At 40.9% G+C, this 18,227-nt stretch overlaps 2 protein-coding genes across 2 annotated transcripts in view; one reads left to right on the top strand and one right to left on the bottom strand.

The window, feature by feature from the left end:
* The window catches only part of LOC145906415 (protein NLRC5-like), an 83,539-nt gene that overhangs the window by 57,958 nt on the left and 7,354 nt on the right, over positions 1-18,227 (top strand). The window contains exon 6 of the mRNA XM_082993830.1: positions 11,581-11,742. Within this exon, the coding sequence (XP_082849956.1) occupies positions 11,581-11,742 (162 nt within the window). The remainder of the gene's footprint in view (positions 1-11,580; positions 11,743-18,227) is intronic.
* LOC145906236 (uncharacterized) lies at positions 4,270-4,749 on the bottom strand. The gene has a single exon (XM_082993665.1). The coding sequence runs from the start codon at positions 4,747-4,749 to the stop codon at positions 4,270-4,272; it is 480 nt and encodes a 159-aa protein (XP_082849791.1).

Genomic DNA, 18,227 nt, shown 5'->3' with positions numbered 1-18,227 from the left:
AACTAATTTCTTGGGGGAACCCAAACCAACTTCTGTTTCGTTTTCAAACCTAACACGAAAACGAAATTTCCTTTTGCAAAGGTTATTCGAAACGAATTTTTGTTTTAACAACCAAAATTTCGTTTCCAATTCCCCTTTGCGGCACACGGTCAGATTCGTATGTGAAACAAGATCTTTCATCATCTTTTGGCGTAAATAGTGCAGGATTCACTTTATCACGATGAACAATCACGATTTTGCTTTACTTGGATGTAAAACCCGCGAAATTTCGCTTATTTAGTGCGTGGTGATAATGTTATCACTGAAATAAACTGTTTTCTACGTAAATAACATCATTACACTTTACAATCGCGTAAAACAACTCGAGTATTTCGAAATGGCACGCAATTGTGTCTCAATTTCATTTAAGTTTTGTAATATTAAACTAATTTCTTGGGGGAACCCAAACCAACTTCTATTTCGCTTTCAAACCTAACACGAAAACGAAATTTCGTTTCGCAAACGTTATTCGAAACGAAATTTTGTTTTTAAAACCAAAATTTCGTTTCCAATTCCCCTTTGCGGCACACGGTCAGATTCGTATGTGAAACAAGATCTTTCATCATCTTTTGGCGTAAATAGTGCAGGATTCACTTTATCACGACGAACAATCACAATTTTCTTTACTTAGATGTAAAACCCGCGAAATTTCGCTTATGTAGTGCGTGGTGATAATGTTATCACTGAAATAAACTGTTTTCTACGTAAATAACATCATTACACATTACAGTCGCATAAAACAACTCGAGTAATTCGAAAATGTCACACAATTGTGACGCAATTTCATTGAGGGCTTGTAATATTTAACTAATTTCTTGGGGGAACCCAAACCAACTTCTGTTTCGTTTTCAAACCTAACACGAAAACGAAATTTCCTTTGGCAAAGGTTATTCGAAACGAAATTTTGTTTTAAAAACCAAAATTTCGTTTCCAATTCCCCTTTGCGGCACACGGTCAGATTCGTATGTGAAACAAGATCTTTCATCATCTTTTGGCGTAAATAGTGCAGGATTCACTTTATCACGATGAACAATCACGATTTTGCTTTACTTGGATGTAAAACCCGCGAAGTTTCGCTTATTTAGTGTGTGGTGAGAATGTTATCACTGAAATAAACTGTTTTCTACGTAAAAAACATCATTACACATTACAGTCGCATAAAACAACTCGAGTAATTCGAAAATGTCACACAATTGTGACGCAATTTCATTGTGGGCTTGTAATATTTAACTAATTTCTTGGGGGAACCCAAACCAACTTCTGTTTCGTTTTCAAACCTAACACGAAAACGAAATTTCCTTTTGCAAAGGTTATTCGAAACGAATTTTTGTTTTAAAAACCAAAATTTCGTTTCCAATTCCCCTTTGCGGCACACGGTCAGATTCGTATGTGAAACAAGATCTTTCATCATCTTTTGGCGTAAATAGTGCAGGATTCACTTTATCACGATGAACAATCACGATTTTGCTTTACTTGGATGTAAAACCCGCGAAATTTCGCTTATTTAGTGCGTGGTGATAATGTTATCACTGAAATAAACTGTTTTCTACGTAAATAACATCATTACACTTTACAGTCGCGTAAAACAACTCGAGTATTTCGAAATGGCACGCAATTGTGTCTCAATTTCATTTAAGTTTTGTAATATTAAACTAATTTCTTGGGGGAACCCAAACCAACTTCTATTTCGCTTTCAAACCTAACACGAAAACGAAATTTCGTTTCGCAAACGTTATTCGAAACGAAATTTTGTTTTTAAAACCAAAATTTCGTTTCCAATTCCCCTTTGCGGCACACGGTCAGATTCGTATGTGAAACAAGATCTTTCATCATCTTTTGGCGTAAATAGTGCAGGATTCACTTTATCACGATGAACAATCACGATTTTGCTTTACTTGGATGTAAAACCCGCGAAATTTCGCTTATTTAGTGCGTGGTGATAATGTTATCACTGAAATCAACTGTTTTCTACGTAAATAACATCATTACACTTTACAGTCGCGTAAAACAACTCGAGTATTTCGAAATGGCACGCAATTGTGTCTCAATTTCATTTAAGTTTTGTAATATTAAACTAATTTCTTGGGGGAACCCAAACCAACTTCTATTTCGCTTTCAAACCTAACACGAAAACGAAATTTCGTTTCGCAAACGTTATTCGAAACGAAAAAAAAACAAAATTTTGATTTTAAAATGCAAGTGTGTTTTGATACAAAATTTCCTCCAAACCGACATGTTTCGCTCAAGGGCATCATCAAGTGCCCATTAAATTACAATTTTTTTTTGTTTTTTGGCATTATGTTTTTACCCAAAATTTCGTTTTTGTATATCGTTTCGAAACGAAAAAGTGTCATACGAAACGAAATTTCGTTTTTCAAAACGAAAGTCAAAACGAAATGAAGAAACTCCATGCATTTAGATAGGCTGACCATGCCCTGTAGCACAATACGCAGTAGGTGTTGGAAGCTTGCCGCTGAATTGCATAATCCCATAGGCATCACGGTGAATTCAAACAAACCCATGTGACTGGCAAAAGCTGTCTTATCCCTTGATTGGCCGCCCATGGGGATCAGCCAGTAGCCAGATTTCAGATCAAGGGTGGAAAAGAAACGTGACCCAGACATTTCATCCAGGCTATCAACCCGGGGAATAGGGTAACTGTTTTTTTGGTTGCTTCGTTTACTTGTCGATAGTCGACGCAAAATCGCAACTCACCAGACTTCTTTTTCACCAGAACAATCGAACTTGACCATGGCGAGGTTGAAGGTCTCACGAGTCCTTGGCTTCGCATTTCGTTGATGATCTTCTCAACCTTTATGATGGATGGACATTCTTCGAGGATGTTGACGGATTGGTGCCGCATCCCCGGTGTCGATCAAATGTCGAACAAGATCAGTCCGGCCTAGGTCAAAGTTGATCGAAAATGCGTTTTGATGGCGACGAAGAAGTTTTAAAACATCCGCCCTCTGGGTTTCCGACAACCCATCTCCGATACTCACGCCTTGGTGAATGCATTCCCAACTTTCTTCATTGGTCGGTATGTGGGCATGGGAGATATTGCAAACTTCCTCTGTAGGTTGCACACTGCTATCTTCAACAACAACACACCATTCCGATACTGGACACGTAACGTTGCCAAACGCGACAGCAACCCTGGTTGCTGATGGCACTAGGATTGGGTCGTCGCTAAAATTGGCGATACGTAAGTTTACCTCATTTTTCCGCACAGTTGAGACACAGTTCGCTGTACAGAGTCCAATCTTTTCTGCGAACCCCTGTCTTTGCGCAATATTAACTTGAAACTCTGGGATGTCTTCTTCGCAGACGTCAAGGTGGTAACGACATGTGACCCACACCTCCGACATTGGAGGGATTTCTGTCGCGTCGGTCACACAAATATCCCTGGTACGTTGTACGAAAGACGACGAGAGTAATGGTACCTGGGCACGGCCCGCTGTCAACAAATTTTGGTCGTAACACACACTGCAGCGGTTCTTCTGCAGAAAATCCAATCCCAAAATTAAGTTGTGAGTGACGCCCGACGCGACATATAAACACGTGGGGACATCTAGCCATCCCAGCTTAACATTTACAGTGACTTTTCCGATAACTGAAACCAAACTACAATTATCTCCAGAAAAGCGTTCGTCTTGGCCCAGCGATTTTAAGGCGATCATTGTTCAATGTCTCTGAGCACTTTTGGCTAATCAAAGATACACTTGCACCAGTATTAACTAAAGCACATACCGGCTCAGAAGCGATAGAAACGTTGACAAACCGGACTAATTGGGGTTTGGTTGGACTCTTGCTCGTGTTCTGATTATTGGTAGGATTCAAAGCTGTGGGTTCGGTGTCCTTCAAACATATACTTGCTTTTGCCTCTTGGGTCACAGGGGTACCAGATCTTTTATCGAAATTCCTGCGAGGCATGAAACTGGTATAAAAGCCGCGCTTACCTTGCATGGGGCAAAATCTTTGCCAGAGTCCTGGTTTACCGCAGGCGAAACAGCGGCGAGCCAACCTATCTGCTATCCGATGTGTTGGTTTACCCAATTGCTGCACCTCCCGTCGTACAAACTCAATGTCCTTCTGGAGCGCGGTCACAGTTTTTTGGAGAACACCGATGTCTGCATCCTTTTCCGGTTGTTTCGATCCTGATGATTCTTGAACGCCACGACGACAGACGCCTAAAACCTGGGACATTTCCGGTAGATGCGTAGACAATACCATCTAAGCGGCCATCCAAAAGTCCCGTTTGAATTCCAGCCGTTGCGGCAAGGACCTAGCCATGTGCTGGTCCAACATGACAACAAAGAGCAATGAATATAAAACCTCATTTTTAATACTCTCCTCCGTGGGACAAGCCTTGTCGCCGAGAGCTTTTAAAGCGTACACAAAGTCCTTAATGCTTTCCTGTGACAACTGCCTCCGGCCAAACAACATCGCGCGTGTTTCATGGAGTTGTGATTGGTCAGAACCTTGCTTTAGGGCGCGGCTAATTAACTCATCGTACTTCAGTTGGAAAACGTTATTGTCGTTTCCCTTAACTATCCAGCGGAGGTCATCATCAATTGACGTTAAAAAAAGGTGACGCTTCACTTCCTCGCTAGCTTTCACACTCTCATAGTACGATTCAAACAAAGAAACAAACTGGCCAACATCTTGTCCCGGTACAAAGCGCGGTGGCGATAAAAACAAATTAAAAGACATTATAAAACGAAGTTCTCTGAAAGCCGTGATGTGACTCCTCACAAGCGATAGCAGAGTCCTGGCGTGCTCGCCAAATGTAACCGAAATTAGCTTGTCTTCCTAACTTGGTTAACGCCTAGGATCTTCTGCACTGATGGCCTATCGCTGAGACCTGGAGTCACACGACCAAGGTGGCTGCCTTTGTAATAAAATAGAAAAACGCTGACAAGTATATGAGAATAAAACGATAAAAGCACGAATAAAACAACGGTTGTTATAAGATTGGCACAAAATGAACGTTCCACTACAACTAGCGTTCATCAACAATTCACATCATACGATCTCTCACCAAAAAACAGTGTTTGCAACACGCCACCACCAGAGAACTGCCGGCTTTTTGCCTGTTATTTTTGCCACCAGCACTTGAACCAATCACCGCTGCCCACATTTGCCAAGCGTGACTGCTCGGGCGTATAAAAATGAGTAAAAATCAAAATAATTACAAATACAATAAAAAGGGTGAGAGTGACAGAAAACAAAGGAAACAAGTGAGTGAACGTGAAAGTGAAGTGAAAATACATAATGAAATAAAGCGTGTAAAACAAAACGAACAAAGACGTTTACACCAGTGCCCAATTTGTATTTTTAACAACACAGGCGATCCATTTCACCGTATTTGGAATACTGCACAGTCGTGCTTTAGCGCATACTTCGAATTCAACCACAAGAATAAACAAAGATCTTACCATTCTACGACTCAGGCAGTGTCTGGTCGGACGCTCTATCCTGTCGATGATTTTGCATCCTGCAGTTTTGAAAGATATGTCGCTAATCAAAATGATTGTAATTATATGAGCGAAAAACAAAAACGGTTCTAAACCATCTCTTTATCCGAACTCGAACTTCGATGTAACTTGGTTTCTAACTCCAACTTACGTAATTGAGTTTAGTCTTTGAAATGTTGGCGCATCGATATTTCGTCATTGAAAATTGGAGAAAATCCTGTCGATTTCTGCGATGCAAAAGCCAAGCGCCATTAATTATGCAAGCTAGTTCACAACCTGCAAGCTAGTTCACAACCTGCAAGCTAGTTCACAACCTGCAAGCTAGTTCACAACCTGCAAGCTAGTTCACAACCTGCAAGCTAGTTCACAACCTGCAAGCTAGTTCACAACCTGCAAGCTAGTTCACAACCTGCAAGCTAGTTCACAACCTGCAAGCTAGTTCACAACCTGCAAGCTAGTTCTACACACAGTGCAATATTCCAGCAAGCTGGTTTTACAGTGGGTTCTGAATTGATTTGTCGTTAAAAGTTTTATCATCAGGAAACCTCCGTCATTCAATCTGATACAAAGCCCACAATTACATCGTCGTGTGTTCCACACGAGTACACAAACATCAACTTTTAAGTTTTCTGCGTAATGAGACATTTATTTATATCGGGAGAAAAAATATTTGTGCCAAAGTTAAATAATTATTATTATTTTGTTTCGCGTTGTCAAACTATAGTTTCAATACCACCCATTTGTATTGTTGTTATTCACATTTGATATTACCTCGTTCAGCTAAAACTGATCGATCTCTCTGACAACAATATTGAAGATCGTGGTGCGGTTTACGTGGCCGACTGGCCGAAAGGAACAGCATTTATGTTTGTTTTGCAATGAATGCGTTCAATATGCATGAAAATATCAGCGTACTAGAGGTGTTATGCGTTAGGTTTATTTGTTTTATAAGAAGAGCCGACTGACGTAAAACAACATAACCAATAAAGCAGGGTCACATTTTAGGTAACTTCGGCAAATTAAGTTGTTTTTCAATTAAAACATTCAGTGACGACGCAGGATTCAAGCTCTACTAATTTGATTTGTTTGAAATGTACCAAGGAAGCTAAGAAGAAGCTGCTGAAGAATCTCGCATCGTCGTATATGGGGAAACCGACCAATCAAGCGATACTTCGATGTTGCAGCTGGGCGCATGAAGCGAACGATGAGGAGATAACATCAATCGTGTCCTCCTTACTCCCTGATGAGATCGACCTCAGTAACTCATCGCTCCTCCCGACCGACCTCAAGAATCTCACCTTCGTGATTCAAAGGAGAAGCAAACCGGTAAGATGTTGTTTATGTATTTTTATACCAGTGAGATATTAGTCCAGTTGTGAGACTTTGAAACGCAAATGAAAATTTTTCATGAGTGACAAATCATACGATCCTTGATTGCCAGGGAAAATGCAAGGGTTTTCCAACGACTGGACCGTTATCCCCATATGGGTTACATGTTATTTAGTTTTTGGTGGCTGAAATGTGTGGGTGTATTTGGTTTCATATTATGGTTTTATTCATAATAACATCGAATATACCCAGTTGTTGCAAGGAATCAATTGAAATTCGCATCAATTGCAGGGTTTGGTTGTTCGTGTTTGTGACATAACATACTTTAAGTTGTTTTTGTCATACATGTTTTTATAAATTTCTGCACGTTTTCGTCGGAATAATGAAGTATGCTGTAATTTTTGAAGGGGGGCGCTACTGAAATTGAATGGAATTATTGGAGCACAGGACGAAAATAGTTAAGAAACTAAAGCCAACTGCTCAAATTTTGTTTTAGTGAAAATACCCACGTGGTAAACATGTATGTTTCCGGTCGTGACTGGTTCCTTAATTTCTCCAGAATCTACCCCTTTAACATCTTTCATGAGGGATATATATAACGTTTTCATGGGATGACCAATCAAACAATTGCAATGCTAATTCTTATTATCAACCCACGCTCGCCAGTTTATTTTGGTAATAAGTCACAAAAAGCTACCCGGGAATTGGTAAAATAAACAAAAGAATGAAATAAAACAAATAAAATGAAATAAAATAAACCTGAAGTAAAAAGCAAAAAGTCCTGTATTGTTGCCTTGTCTGTGCACTATACAGCAATGGAAGGCGTTGCGGCCCCAGTTTTTTGGGTTAAACAGAACAAAGAACGTCATAAGAGCAATGACAAAAACGTTTGGTTTGACCATTTGGCCTCGCAAACATCCAGCATATTGACCATCGGTTGTTCCACAAATGTCACTGCAAAAGAGCTGTCGGTGGGCTGGTGTTGACCGGACGAGGGGTTGTGCGCTTACTAATGGTGGCGCACGGTCGTCTTTTCGGTACTCCCCGTTTTGCCTATTGTCACGTTCCAATCTGGACTGTGCGGTCTCCATCGTTTTGAGAAACCATTTGTTGTCTGACCAAACTACTGCTCATGACAGATTTGGCACGTTACAATATAAATGCCATAACTTGCACAGGATAGGTGTTGAGTTTGTTTGTATTCTTTACCTGTGTTTGTCGTTAAATTGGTGGTTTCAATGACCATGGATTTATGGTTGCCATGGTGTCCGCACATTGCGCACCGTCTGCAAGCGTAACTCCCCGCAGTCCTGCTGCAGTCTGTTTGCAATGTCAGTTGCCGGTAGTTGGTCAGAATAATTCCCAAAGATGGCGGTCGTTTATAAACAATTCTTGCTTGACTTTTCAATTCGTTCTCTTTATGCGTTAGTTTAAACACTTTAGGAAAGGCGTTGCTCCAGCAAGCAATCATTGAGATTTTGCCCTTGTCGGTGGCATTACATTCAGGCGATGCAAACGACATGCTTCACCTGGATTAATGGATTTGTAAATGTGTCCGGGTGATAATATGTTCCACGAAGGAAACGCCGTTTTTTTGCTGTCTCCTTAACAAAGTTTTCAATGACAGACCATGCAACGAATGATTCAGATCAAACGACGATCCTGTAACCCCCGTTTATACAGAGCAACGTACATTAACCTCGTTTGCCGAAGCACTGATTTAAACCATATTACAACAAGTGTGTCTTTGAGGCGTGAACAAATCGGCGTCGGCAATTGCACGCGACTGGTCGGTGCTTTTGTTAAGAGTTTTGGTGTCGACTTTTTTTTACGCCGATATCGCAGTTGGCGGTTGCGGCTGGCGATGCATGACGGTCGCCTATTCCCACCTGCAGTGCGGTTGGCGTCAACGCGACAAATCATTTCAATATCTAAAATACCTTGAGCGTCTTTGTGTCGTAGAAACTTTGGTACGAAACTTCATTTAGTTTTAACAAGCGATAAAACAAGTTGTTATTATCGATTAGCATAATAATCATCAAATTAATCATGTACAGAGCATTTACTTGGAACATTTGTATTATTTAGTTCGCTATTACTGTTGGAACAGGAAAATGACGATGTGACCCTGATCTGGAAGATTTTTTAAACCAAATGATTTTATTATAGCCAAACATTAATTAACGCAAGGCCATTTATATTTTGTGATAACTTACCACCAAACACTCAATTTATAAATAAAAGCTGGTAAAATCACCTTAGATTAATCACAACAAGTCAAACGAAAACTAGCTTACAATCGTTGCAGCTAACGAAAAAGTTGAAATCAGATTTAATTCCGCGGTCAACCGCTATCAGCAAGAAAATCATGCTGTCCAGGCATGACGGCAACTGGTGTGAAAGCTTTGCTGCTTGCCACGTTCAGAAAATCGCGCCCACAGCCGCTAACCTCGAATGCTATGAATTTTGTTGGAAATTTTATTTCAATAATAAACTGCGTGATATTTGAAATGATCATAATGATTATCGTATAACGTGAACGAATTCACACCTGAAAATATAGTCAACACTATCAAGATTTCTCAAAAGATCATGGTTGAATTAGGGAAACTCGAAAAAATGGACTTAATTCATAATTTAACAAAATAACACGGCGATAAACGTGGTCACAGTGTTTGAGCATCATATGCGCTGAGTACTTTTAAAAGAAAAAAAACATCTATGGTAAATTGAAGGAGAAAAAGAAAAGCAACAATTTTTATTGGCGAGAAATTGACATCGAAAACAAATTACCAGGTTTCACGTGAACTCATCCAACATGTTCACATGATACGTCCGCTCATTCCCATTGACATCCCGAGCAAAGTCATTAAGTTTTATCGCAGGTTTAACGCGAACTCATCCAACATGTTCACATGATACGTCCGCTCATTCCCATTGACATCCCGAGCAAATTCATTTGCTTTTATCGCAGGTTTCACGCGTTGATTTCAACGCACTAAAGCGTAGTTGGTTTCATCTGTGCGAAAATACCTTGGCAGCTTGCGGTTGCAGCTTTTATTTTAAGCGCTCAGAAAGAGTCAGTTACAATGCATGCGCTTTATGTTATAAAATGGCCCTTTATTTTATCACAAATAACAAGAAGGCGATTGTTGGCAAACAAAACTCCCTGTATTGTAATCTTATAACTTGGATCGCCGAGTCAAATTAACAAGCTAGTTCTACACTGGGTGATCGTAAGATGTTTTATTATCAGGAATCGGTTTACTTCCGTCATTCATTCTGATACAAACCTCACAAATACTTCGTCTGTCCCAGTTTTAATTCTTTTAAATAAATCGGATTTATTTAAATCGGGATAAGAAATATTCGCGCTTGATTAAAAATAATTATTACTTGTTTGATTCGTATTTTCAACGTATTGTTTTTAATATCACTAATCTGTGTTGTTATTCACACTTTGATTTACTTGGATATTATTTCATTCAGTTGAAGAAGCTCAACCTCTGGGGCAACAGTATAGAAGACCGTGGTGCGGTTTACGTGGTCGAATGCATCCGAAACATTGAACAAGTGAATCTGAGTGCATGCGGTCTGACAAGCGTTGGTGCCAAACATCTATTCGAGAAGATTAAACTGTTGAAGTATCCGGTGAGTGATTTAATGTCCTTGTACGAATTCGCCCAACACAAACGACCTTTTTCAGTGTCACGAGCAAAAATCCAACGCACGAAACGAAAGAAAGTTACAGGCTAAGTTAGTAATGCCTACTGTCGCCATATCGGTATGTAATGCTTAACCATTGTATTCGTTAGATGATACCTCTCTGAACGTCCATGGCTTCTATCATGGCGCCCGGATCGTTTCTCAGTTATTCGTATGCAATTTGTTAGAGTTTGGTGACACCTTCCTCTATCACCCGACACATTCCTCTATCGCCCATTGCATGTCATTGTTACTGACTGTCAGATACATACGAACTCTGAACAAAATGGACAAACTTTGGTATATGTTGTAACACTGCGGTAAACGTCGTTACAGAATTTTCCTCGCCCATAGACCCACTTGCTTGCATAATCTAAGCCAATCAAACTTGGAGGTAATAAGCTGCTTAGTGATGCGGATAGATGTGTGAGAAAGTGCATGAATAACGTCAAACACACTTTTCGTCCATGTTGCTGGGACAACCGAAATAAATTTTTTAGCGAAATTCTTTTGTCACAGTCTTGTGACCGTGGTGGATGCAGCAATCGAACTAAGCAGATTTTAATGCAATATCTCTAGTGTTTGTGCGTCGTTCAAATCCAGTAGAAGTCATGGCACTGCCTTTGACGCTCGTGTCGATAAGAAAATTTCGGCTGGAATGGCGTGCAAGGAAAAGGCCGGTTGGTTTGCCGGTTACATAAGGCATTGATGGCAACCAGCGTCATCTTATAACTTGGATCGCCGAGTCTAACTAACAAGCTAGTTCTACACTGGGTGGACGTAAGATGTATTATTATCAGGAATCGGTTTACCTCCGTCAATCATTCTGATACAAACCTCACAAATACTTCGTCTGTCCCAGTTTTAATTCTTTCAAATAAATCTGATTTATTTAAATCGGGATAAGAAATATTCGCTCTTGACTAGAAATAATTATTACTTGTTTGATTCGTATTTTCAACGTATTGTTTTTAATATAATTAATCTGTGTTGTTATTCACACTTTGATTTACTTGGATATTATTTAATTCAGTTGAAGGAGCTCAACCTCTCCGGCAACAATATAGAAGACCGTGGAGCGGTTTACGTGGCCGACTGCATCCGAAACATTGAACAAGTGTATCTGCGTAGATGCGGCCTGACAAGTGTTGGTGTCAAACATCTATCCGAGAAGATTAAACTGTTGAAGAAACCGGTGAGTGATTTCATGTCTTAGTCGGGATTCATCCAACACACACGAACTTTTGTGAGTGTCGCGAGCAAAAATCCAACGCACGAAACGAAAGAAAGTTACAGGCTTAGTTGTTTAAATGCCGACTGTCGCCATATCGCTATGTATACCCCAACTATAATTTAGAGACATTCTGAAGATCATGACTTTTTTGGATCTGTACTATACACCAAGTCGCTACATGCTCCACACCAATCCAGTTATTATACTGCTATCGCGTTGTCCCCGTAGACTTCTGTCAGGTAATTACGTCACGCTGATGTTTCTTCAGTCGTGTTCGTAATGCGCGGTCAGTCTCACCAATATCGACCATGTCGAAGTTGCCGCAGTGTGTTTAGTACACCACAACTCACACATAGGGCATATCTCCTGCGCAGTCCGAAGAACGTAATGTAACAGGCGGGCGTTTAAACACTTGGATGTGAAAATCTGTAAGAGGACGCATCATGGTGTCAGATAGCTCTCCAAAATAAGGCAACACAATCACACCCATGGGAGTCCCTTCGTCACATTTAGGCGGTGAAGCCTGGTTGCGCCGCATAAAGGAAGGATGGCAACAGTTCGCTCGCCCTCTTCACGTTACCCACCTACTGCTCCTCTGCTTCTTCCCCAGAAATCAGGATCTCAACTCTTGTGTACATTCTACGTACTACACCGGAACCCGAACTTTGACATAACATAACTGTGTCCAACTTCAACTTGCTTCTAGTTTTGGTTAACCTGCAATAACGAATCACCGCTAAAAGCAAAGCAAGAAGCCACACGAAAAATAGCGGCTCTCTTTGTATTAAAGACTCGTAAAATTAGGAGGAAAAATGCGTTTACAAAGCCAAATAAAATAAATAATAATCAATAATCAATGAAATAAACAGAGAAAAATCAGTGATTAAATTAAGGTGTGTTAAATCAATCAAATCGATAGAGATGTTAAAGAATAGAGAAGAATTGTTTGCACAACCACTTGTAACATTTGTTCGGTCGTCGGGTTTCGGTCCAACTTGATTCCCAGAAACTCCTCATCGTCACGCATCGTTGGTATCACCATCGCCATCTATAACACTCACTGGGAACAACCAAAGACTGAACTTCCTTTGGTTCCATTCCTTTGATCTAATCACAATCGAGGTCTTCTCGGTGGCCTGGGGCGCGCTACCTGAACTGGCACGGACAAGTCAACGTGCGCTGGCTTCAGCCGATTGATGGATACGTGTTGGTCGCGACCGCCAATATCAAGTTTAAATGGAGCCGGAAAACTGAGGCGTGGATAAACGAGGAAAGGCCGCCAATAATTGAAACGTTGGCAACAGTCATCAGCTGTGGATCAAATATAAACATTTCTTCTTGGGCAGCTTCTCTGCAAACGCGTATGTGCAAGGCGTTGTCTGTGTATATCTGCCAACATCATATTGGGGTTAAATTTTTTGGCCAGCTCGCTGCAAAACCTTAAAGGGGATCGTAAGCAGTCATTTTTAATCAAGCGACTTGAAATTTCACAAACAAATACTAGAGTCAAGTGGAAAACGAGCAGTGAAAATCGAATGTCTTTTAGTTTTTATTCTTGTCCGAAAACACATGTTTGAAACTAGGGTGGCCAAGGTTTGCGGAATTGACTGATTTTGACAGTCATTCGCGAGTCATTTAAACTTTTTTAAATTAGGCGACTGAAATTTTACACACAAGCTCTGCAGAAAACAAATAGTGAAAATCGACTTTGCGGATGTCTATTAGTTTTTTATTCCTGCGCGATAACCCGTGTTTGAAACTAGGGTGGCTAACGTTGCTTAGTTGCATCAAGTTTCGATCGTCGTCACGCTACGGTGCTCACAGTTTGTAGAACGTATAATGACGCCGCCACAGGAAATATTCAATGGTAGATGAAAGCGCGGGCGCACGTAATCCTGCATGGGAATTTCCTCTTGCCTGCGAGTAAAACGGTCTACCACCGCGAGTAAATACATCTTGCCATGACATTATGCAAAAATATTTGGCTAATAGAAAATAATAGAAAAAGGTAAAATAAAAAAGTTATGTACAACGCTTTAATTAATCTCAACAAATCATATATGTGCAAAAGAGCCAATTAAACTATTTTAACCAAATAGAAGTTAACCGAATTTAACCGCCTTCGGCGTGCCAAGGTAAAATCGGGCGGGGAGAAAAATGCGTAAAGAATATACGAAATTAATACATTTGGGAGTCAGGCGAATCCGGCATCTCGGACCAGCGTAATTTCGTGACAGGAACACAATAACAACGATTGTAAGTTGTCTTGCTGTATTTTTTTAACGGCACATTAACACACAGAGAGAATTAACTGAAATTCTAATACGATTGTCACACACCGAAAAGCGATTTACTTGCACGTTTCCTTGCCCCGATCTTTGAGGCAACGCAATGTAGGTGTTTTAATATTTGAAACTATGTTGTATCTTCAATATAAGACGCATTCCTAATGAAACAAAACTTTGTTGTACCAGGATAACTTGTGTGACAACAAATTCGCTACAGCGAAAAAGGTTTACGATTATTGGTCGCCGCTACTTTAGTGCAGTTTTCTGCTTAATTAAGATGACGTAGAAGCTTTTGAAATGGGTTTGTTGTAGTTGTACATTTATTTGTGCGCAACGTAACGTTCTGGTGGGCGTACGTGACGTCGAGGTCTTCCCGACGGCCTGGGGCGCGCTACCTCAACTGGCACGGACAAGTCAACGTGCGCTGGCTTCAGCCGATTGATGGATACGTGTTGGTCGCGACCGCCAATATCAAGTTTAAATGGAGCCGCAAAACTGAGGCGTGGATAAACGAGGAAAAGCCGCCAATAATTGAAACGTTGGCAACAGTCATCAGCTGTGGAGTCAAATAAAAGCCTTTCTTCTTGGGCAGCTTCTCTGCAAACGCGTATGTGCAAGGCGTTGTCTGTGTATATCTGCCAACATCATATTAGGGTTAAATTGTTTGGCCAGCTCGCTGCAAAACCTTGAAAGGATCGTAAGGAGTCATTTTTAATCAAGCGACTTGAAATTTTACAAACAAATACTACAGTCAAGTAGAAAACGAGCAGTGAAAATCGACTTTGCGTATGTCCTTTACTTTTTTGTTCCTGTGCGAAAACGCATGTTTGAAATTAGGGTGGCTGAGGCGAATTTGACTAATTTTGACAGTTATTCGCGAGTCATTTGAACATTTTTAAATTAAGCGACTGTAATTTTACACACAAGCTCTGCAGAACATGAGCAGTGAAAATCGACTTTGCGTATGTCTTTTAGTTTTTCATTACTGCACGATAACACATGTTTGAAACTAGGGTGGCTAATATTCAGCGGAATTGACTAAATTTGGCAGTTAATCTCCTGGTCCTATTTCAGTTCGTTGATTTCGACCTGCATCGCCCGACAGTGGCTGTTAGTTCTTCAGCTAATTCGTTTGCGTCTCAATTCTTTCTGAATTATTACTGTTCAGCTTTTATTCAAGGTTCATATGATTGCACCAAAACCTCCAAAGCGGCTGGGCTATGCGAGTCCAAACAGGATTAATCGGATGCAACAAAGCTTTGGCTGTAACTTGATAAATGTCGGAAAGGTTTAGACTTCACGAGAATCCTGTAATCCCCGTGTTAGTGCGAAAAACACATGGGTAAAATGCACACAGTTTGTGACACGTTAAATGCGATGCCTACAAAACAATGGCCCTTTATGTTATCACAAATAACAAGAAGGCGATTGTTGGCAAACAAAACTCCCTATTATCAGAAATCGATTTACCTCCATCATCTGATACAAACCTCACAATTACTTCGTCTGTCCCAGTTTCTATTCATTAAATCAATCGGATTTATTTAAATAGGGATAAGAATTATTCGCGCTTGACTAAATATAATTATTACTTGTTTGATTCGTGTTTTCAACTTATTGTTTTTGATATCACTTATCTGTGTTGTTATTCACACTTTGTTTAACATTGATGTTATTTCATTCAGCTGAAGATGCTCAACCTCACGGGCAACAATATAGAAGACCGTGGTGCAGTTTACGTGGCCGACTGCATTCGAAACATTGAACGAGTGTGGCTGGGTGGATGCGGTCTGACAAGTGTTGGTGCCAAACATCTATCGTGGAAGATCAAACTGTTGAAGAAACCGGTGAGTGATTTCATATCTTAGTCGGAATTCATCCAACACACACGAACTTTTGTGAGTGTCGCGATCAAAAATCCAACGCACGGAAAGAAAGTTACAGACTTTTGGTTATTTAAATGCCACCTTTAAAATCAAGGGGTGTAAAGTTGTAAAAATGAATATCAGTGAAATATTGAGGTGTCTTGAAACAAACAAAATAACTGAAATGTTAAAAAATAGAAAAGTATTGTTTGCACAAAAACATGTAAAATTGTTTCGGTCGTCGGGTTTCGGTCCAACTTGATTCCCAGTAACTCCTCATCGTCACGCATCGTTGGTATCACTGTCGCCAACCATAACACTTACCTGGGAGCAACCGGTCGTCTGTTCGTCCAAAGTTTTATCGTAGGTTTCACGCAAACTCATCCGAAATGTTCATATGATACGTCCGCTCATTCCCATTGACATCCTGAGCAAAGTCATTAAGTTTTATCGTGTAACACAAACTGAGTCTTGTTGAAGTAGCTTACTATAGTTAGTGACGTTGGTATTTTCACATACGCTATGTTCAGTACAAATCTGTTCAACAGTTTGCGCACAAATCTTCCATTCAGCAAATTTAAGTAGGGAAACCCTGTCGATTCATGCGAAACAGAGGCAAACACTAAACTGTCTTCATTCCATCCATCATTATTCCTTCACAATTGCACAATCGTCTTTTCACCGTTGTCCCTTGGTATTGTTTGCATAAATTTATCCCTTTTCATTTCATCACACCAATGCGGTAACAGCTTTTATCTTGAGCGTCTCAGAAAAATTTGAAGTGAACTGCGGTTTAACAAATATATGTGAGAAAAAGGCACATTGCACGCTTCGGTGCACTCAGTTTGTGGCACGTTCAATAACGTCGCCACAGTACCCCCCTCCAGTAGCGGTCAGTCGACACGCCTGGTAACTTGCTGGTGGGCGTTCGTGACGTCGAGGTCTTCCCGGCGGACCTGGGCGCGCTACCTGAACTGGCAAGGACAAGTCAACGTACACTGGCTTCAGGCAATTGATGGATACGTGTAGGTCGCGACCGCCAATATCAGGGTTAAACGACTTAACGGGACCGTAAGGAGTCGTTAAAGGAGGTCGGTGGGTGTCGCATCGAACAACCACATATTCTCTCGTCTTGATGTATTTTGGAACGCTGACGCGAACATTGTTATGTCTCAACATGGGGGTAGTTCGTATTCCCAACAATACCAAAGGTAGACATGTGGGCTGGAATACCGAAACGGGATATTCAATGCGTGCGCACATAATCCTGCATGGGAAGTGAAATGGTCTACCACCGTTGGTAAATACATATTTCCTTGACATTGTGGTAATGGCCCTACCATGTCAATGTTAACGTGACTGAAACCGTTTGACGGACGTGGATCCTTTCGCGGTGCTTTCGTGTTGCTGTTGTACTTTGGCTCGCTGGCATAAGAAACACTGCCTTGCCCATAAACACACTTGTTTGCACAATCCAATCCTATCAAATTTGGAAGTAATAAGCTGCTTGGTGATGCGGATAGATGGGTGCGAAAGTGCGTGAATAACGTCAAACACACTTTTCGTCCATGTTGCTGGAACACGTCGCATAAAAGCTTAACACCTGAAATCGTAATATCCTGAAAATCAAGACCTTTCAAAGCTGACGATACATCTGTACCTCGTGAGTTTTTTGCACGGTTGACAAAGCTTCAAAGTCGAAATCCAAGGTTGGCGTTTGCAAAGTAGACATGGTAGCACGCGAAAGGGTATCGGCGACTTTATTGCATTTCTCGTTGATTTGCTGCACATCAGTGGTGAACTCCGATATCGCCGAGGTCGCTGTTGACGTTCGGACCAAAGCTCTGCGTTTTTTTCCAAACCAAAAGTGTGAGGTTTATTGTCTGTTTACGCAGTAAAATTTCGCCCATCAATAAAGTATTGTAAACATCTGATTGCTGGGTAAAGTGCCAACAGCTCACGATCAAATGCGCTGTGTTTGATTTCGGACGTCCCCAGCGGCTAAAGAATGCAAGTGGCTGCAAGTTGCCGTCGTTTAACTTTTATGGTCAGGAATCGGTTTACCTCCGTCAATCATTCTGATACAAACTTACCAACTATTTCGTCGGGTTGTTCCACACGGATGGAGATGATGTGAATATGTTAATATTATTGAGATTGATCGCTTTCGGAACGTAGTAACTGACTTTGCTTCACAACGGGCGAACGGACGAATAACAAATTGGCGCCGCACTCGCACTCGACACCACAACAGCGCGCGTGTTTCGCGGTGTGTACGCACGAAACGAACTCG

The sequence above is a fragment of the Ascidia mentula genome, chromosome 6, assembly GCF_947561715.1.
Source record: "Ascidia mentula chromosome 6, kaAscMent1.1, whole genome shotgun sequence".
NCBI classification, from domain to species: Eukaryota; Metazoa; Chordata; class Ascidiacea; order Phlebobranchia; family Ascidiidae; genus Ascidia; species Ascidia mentula.
Note: the sequence above shows the minus strand (reverse complement) of the source record. Positions and strands in the feature narration are given on the sequence as shown.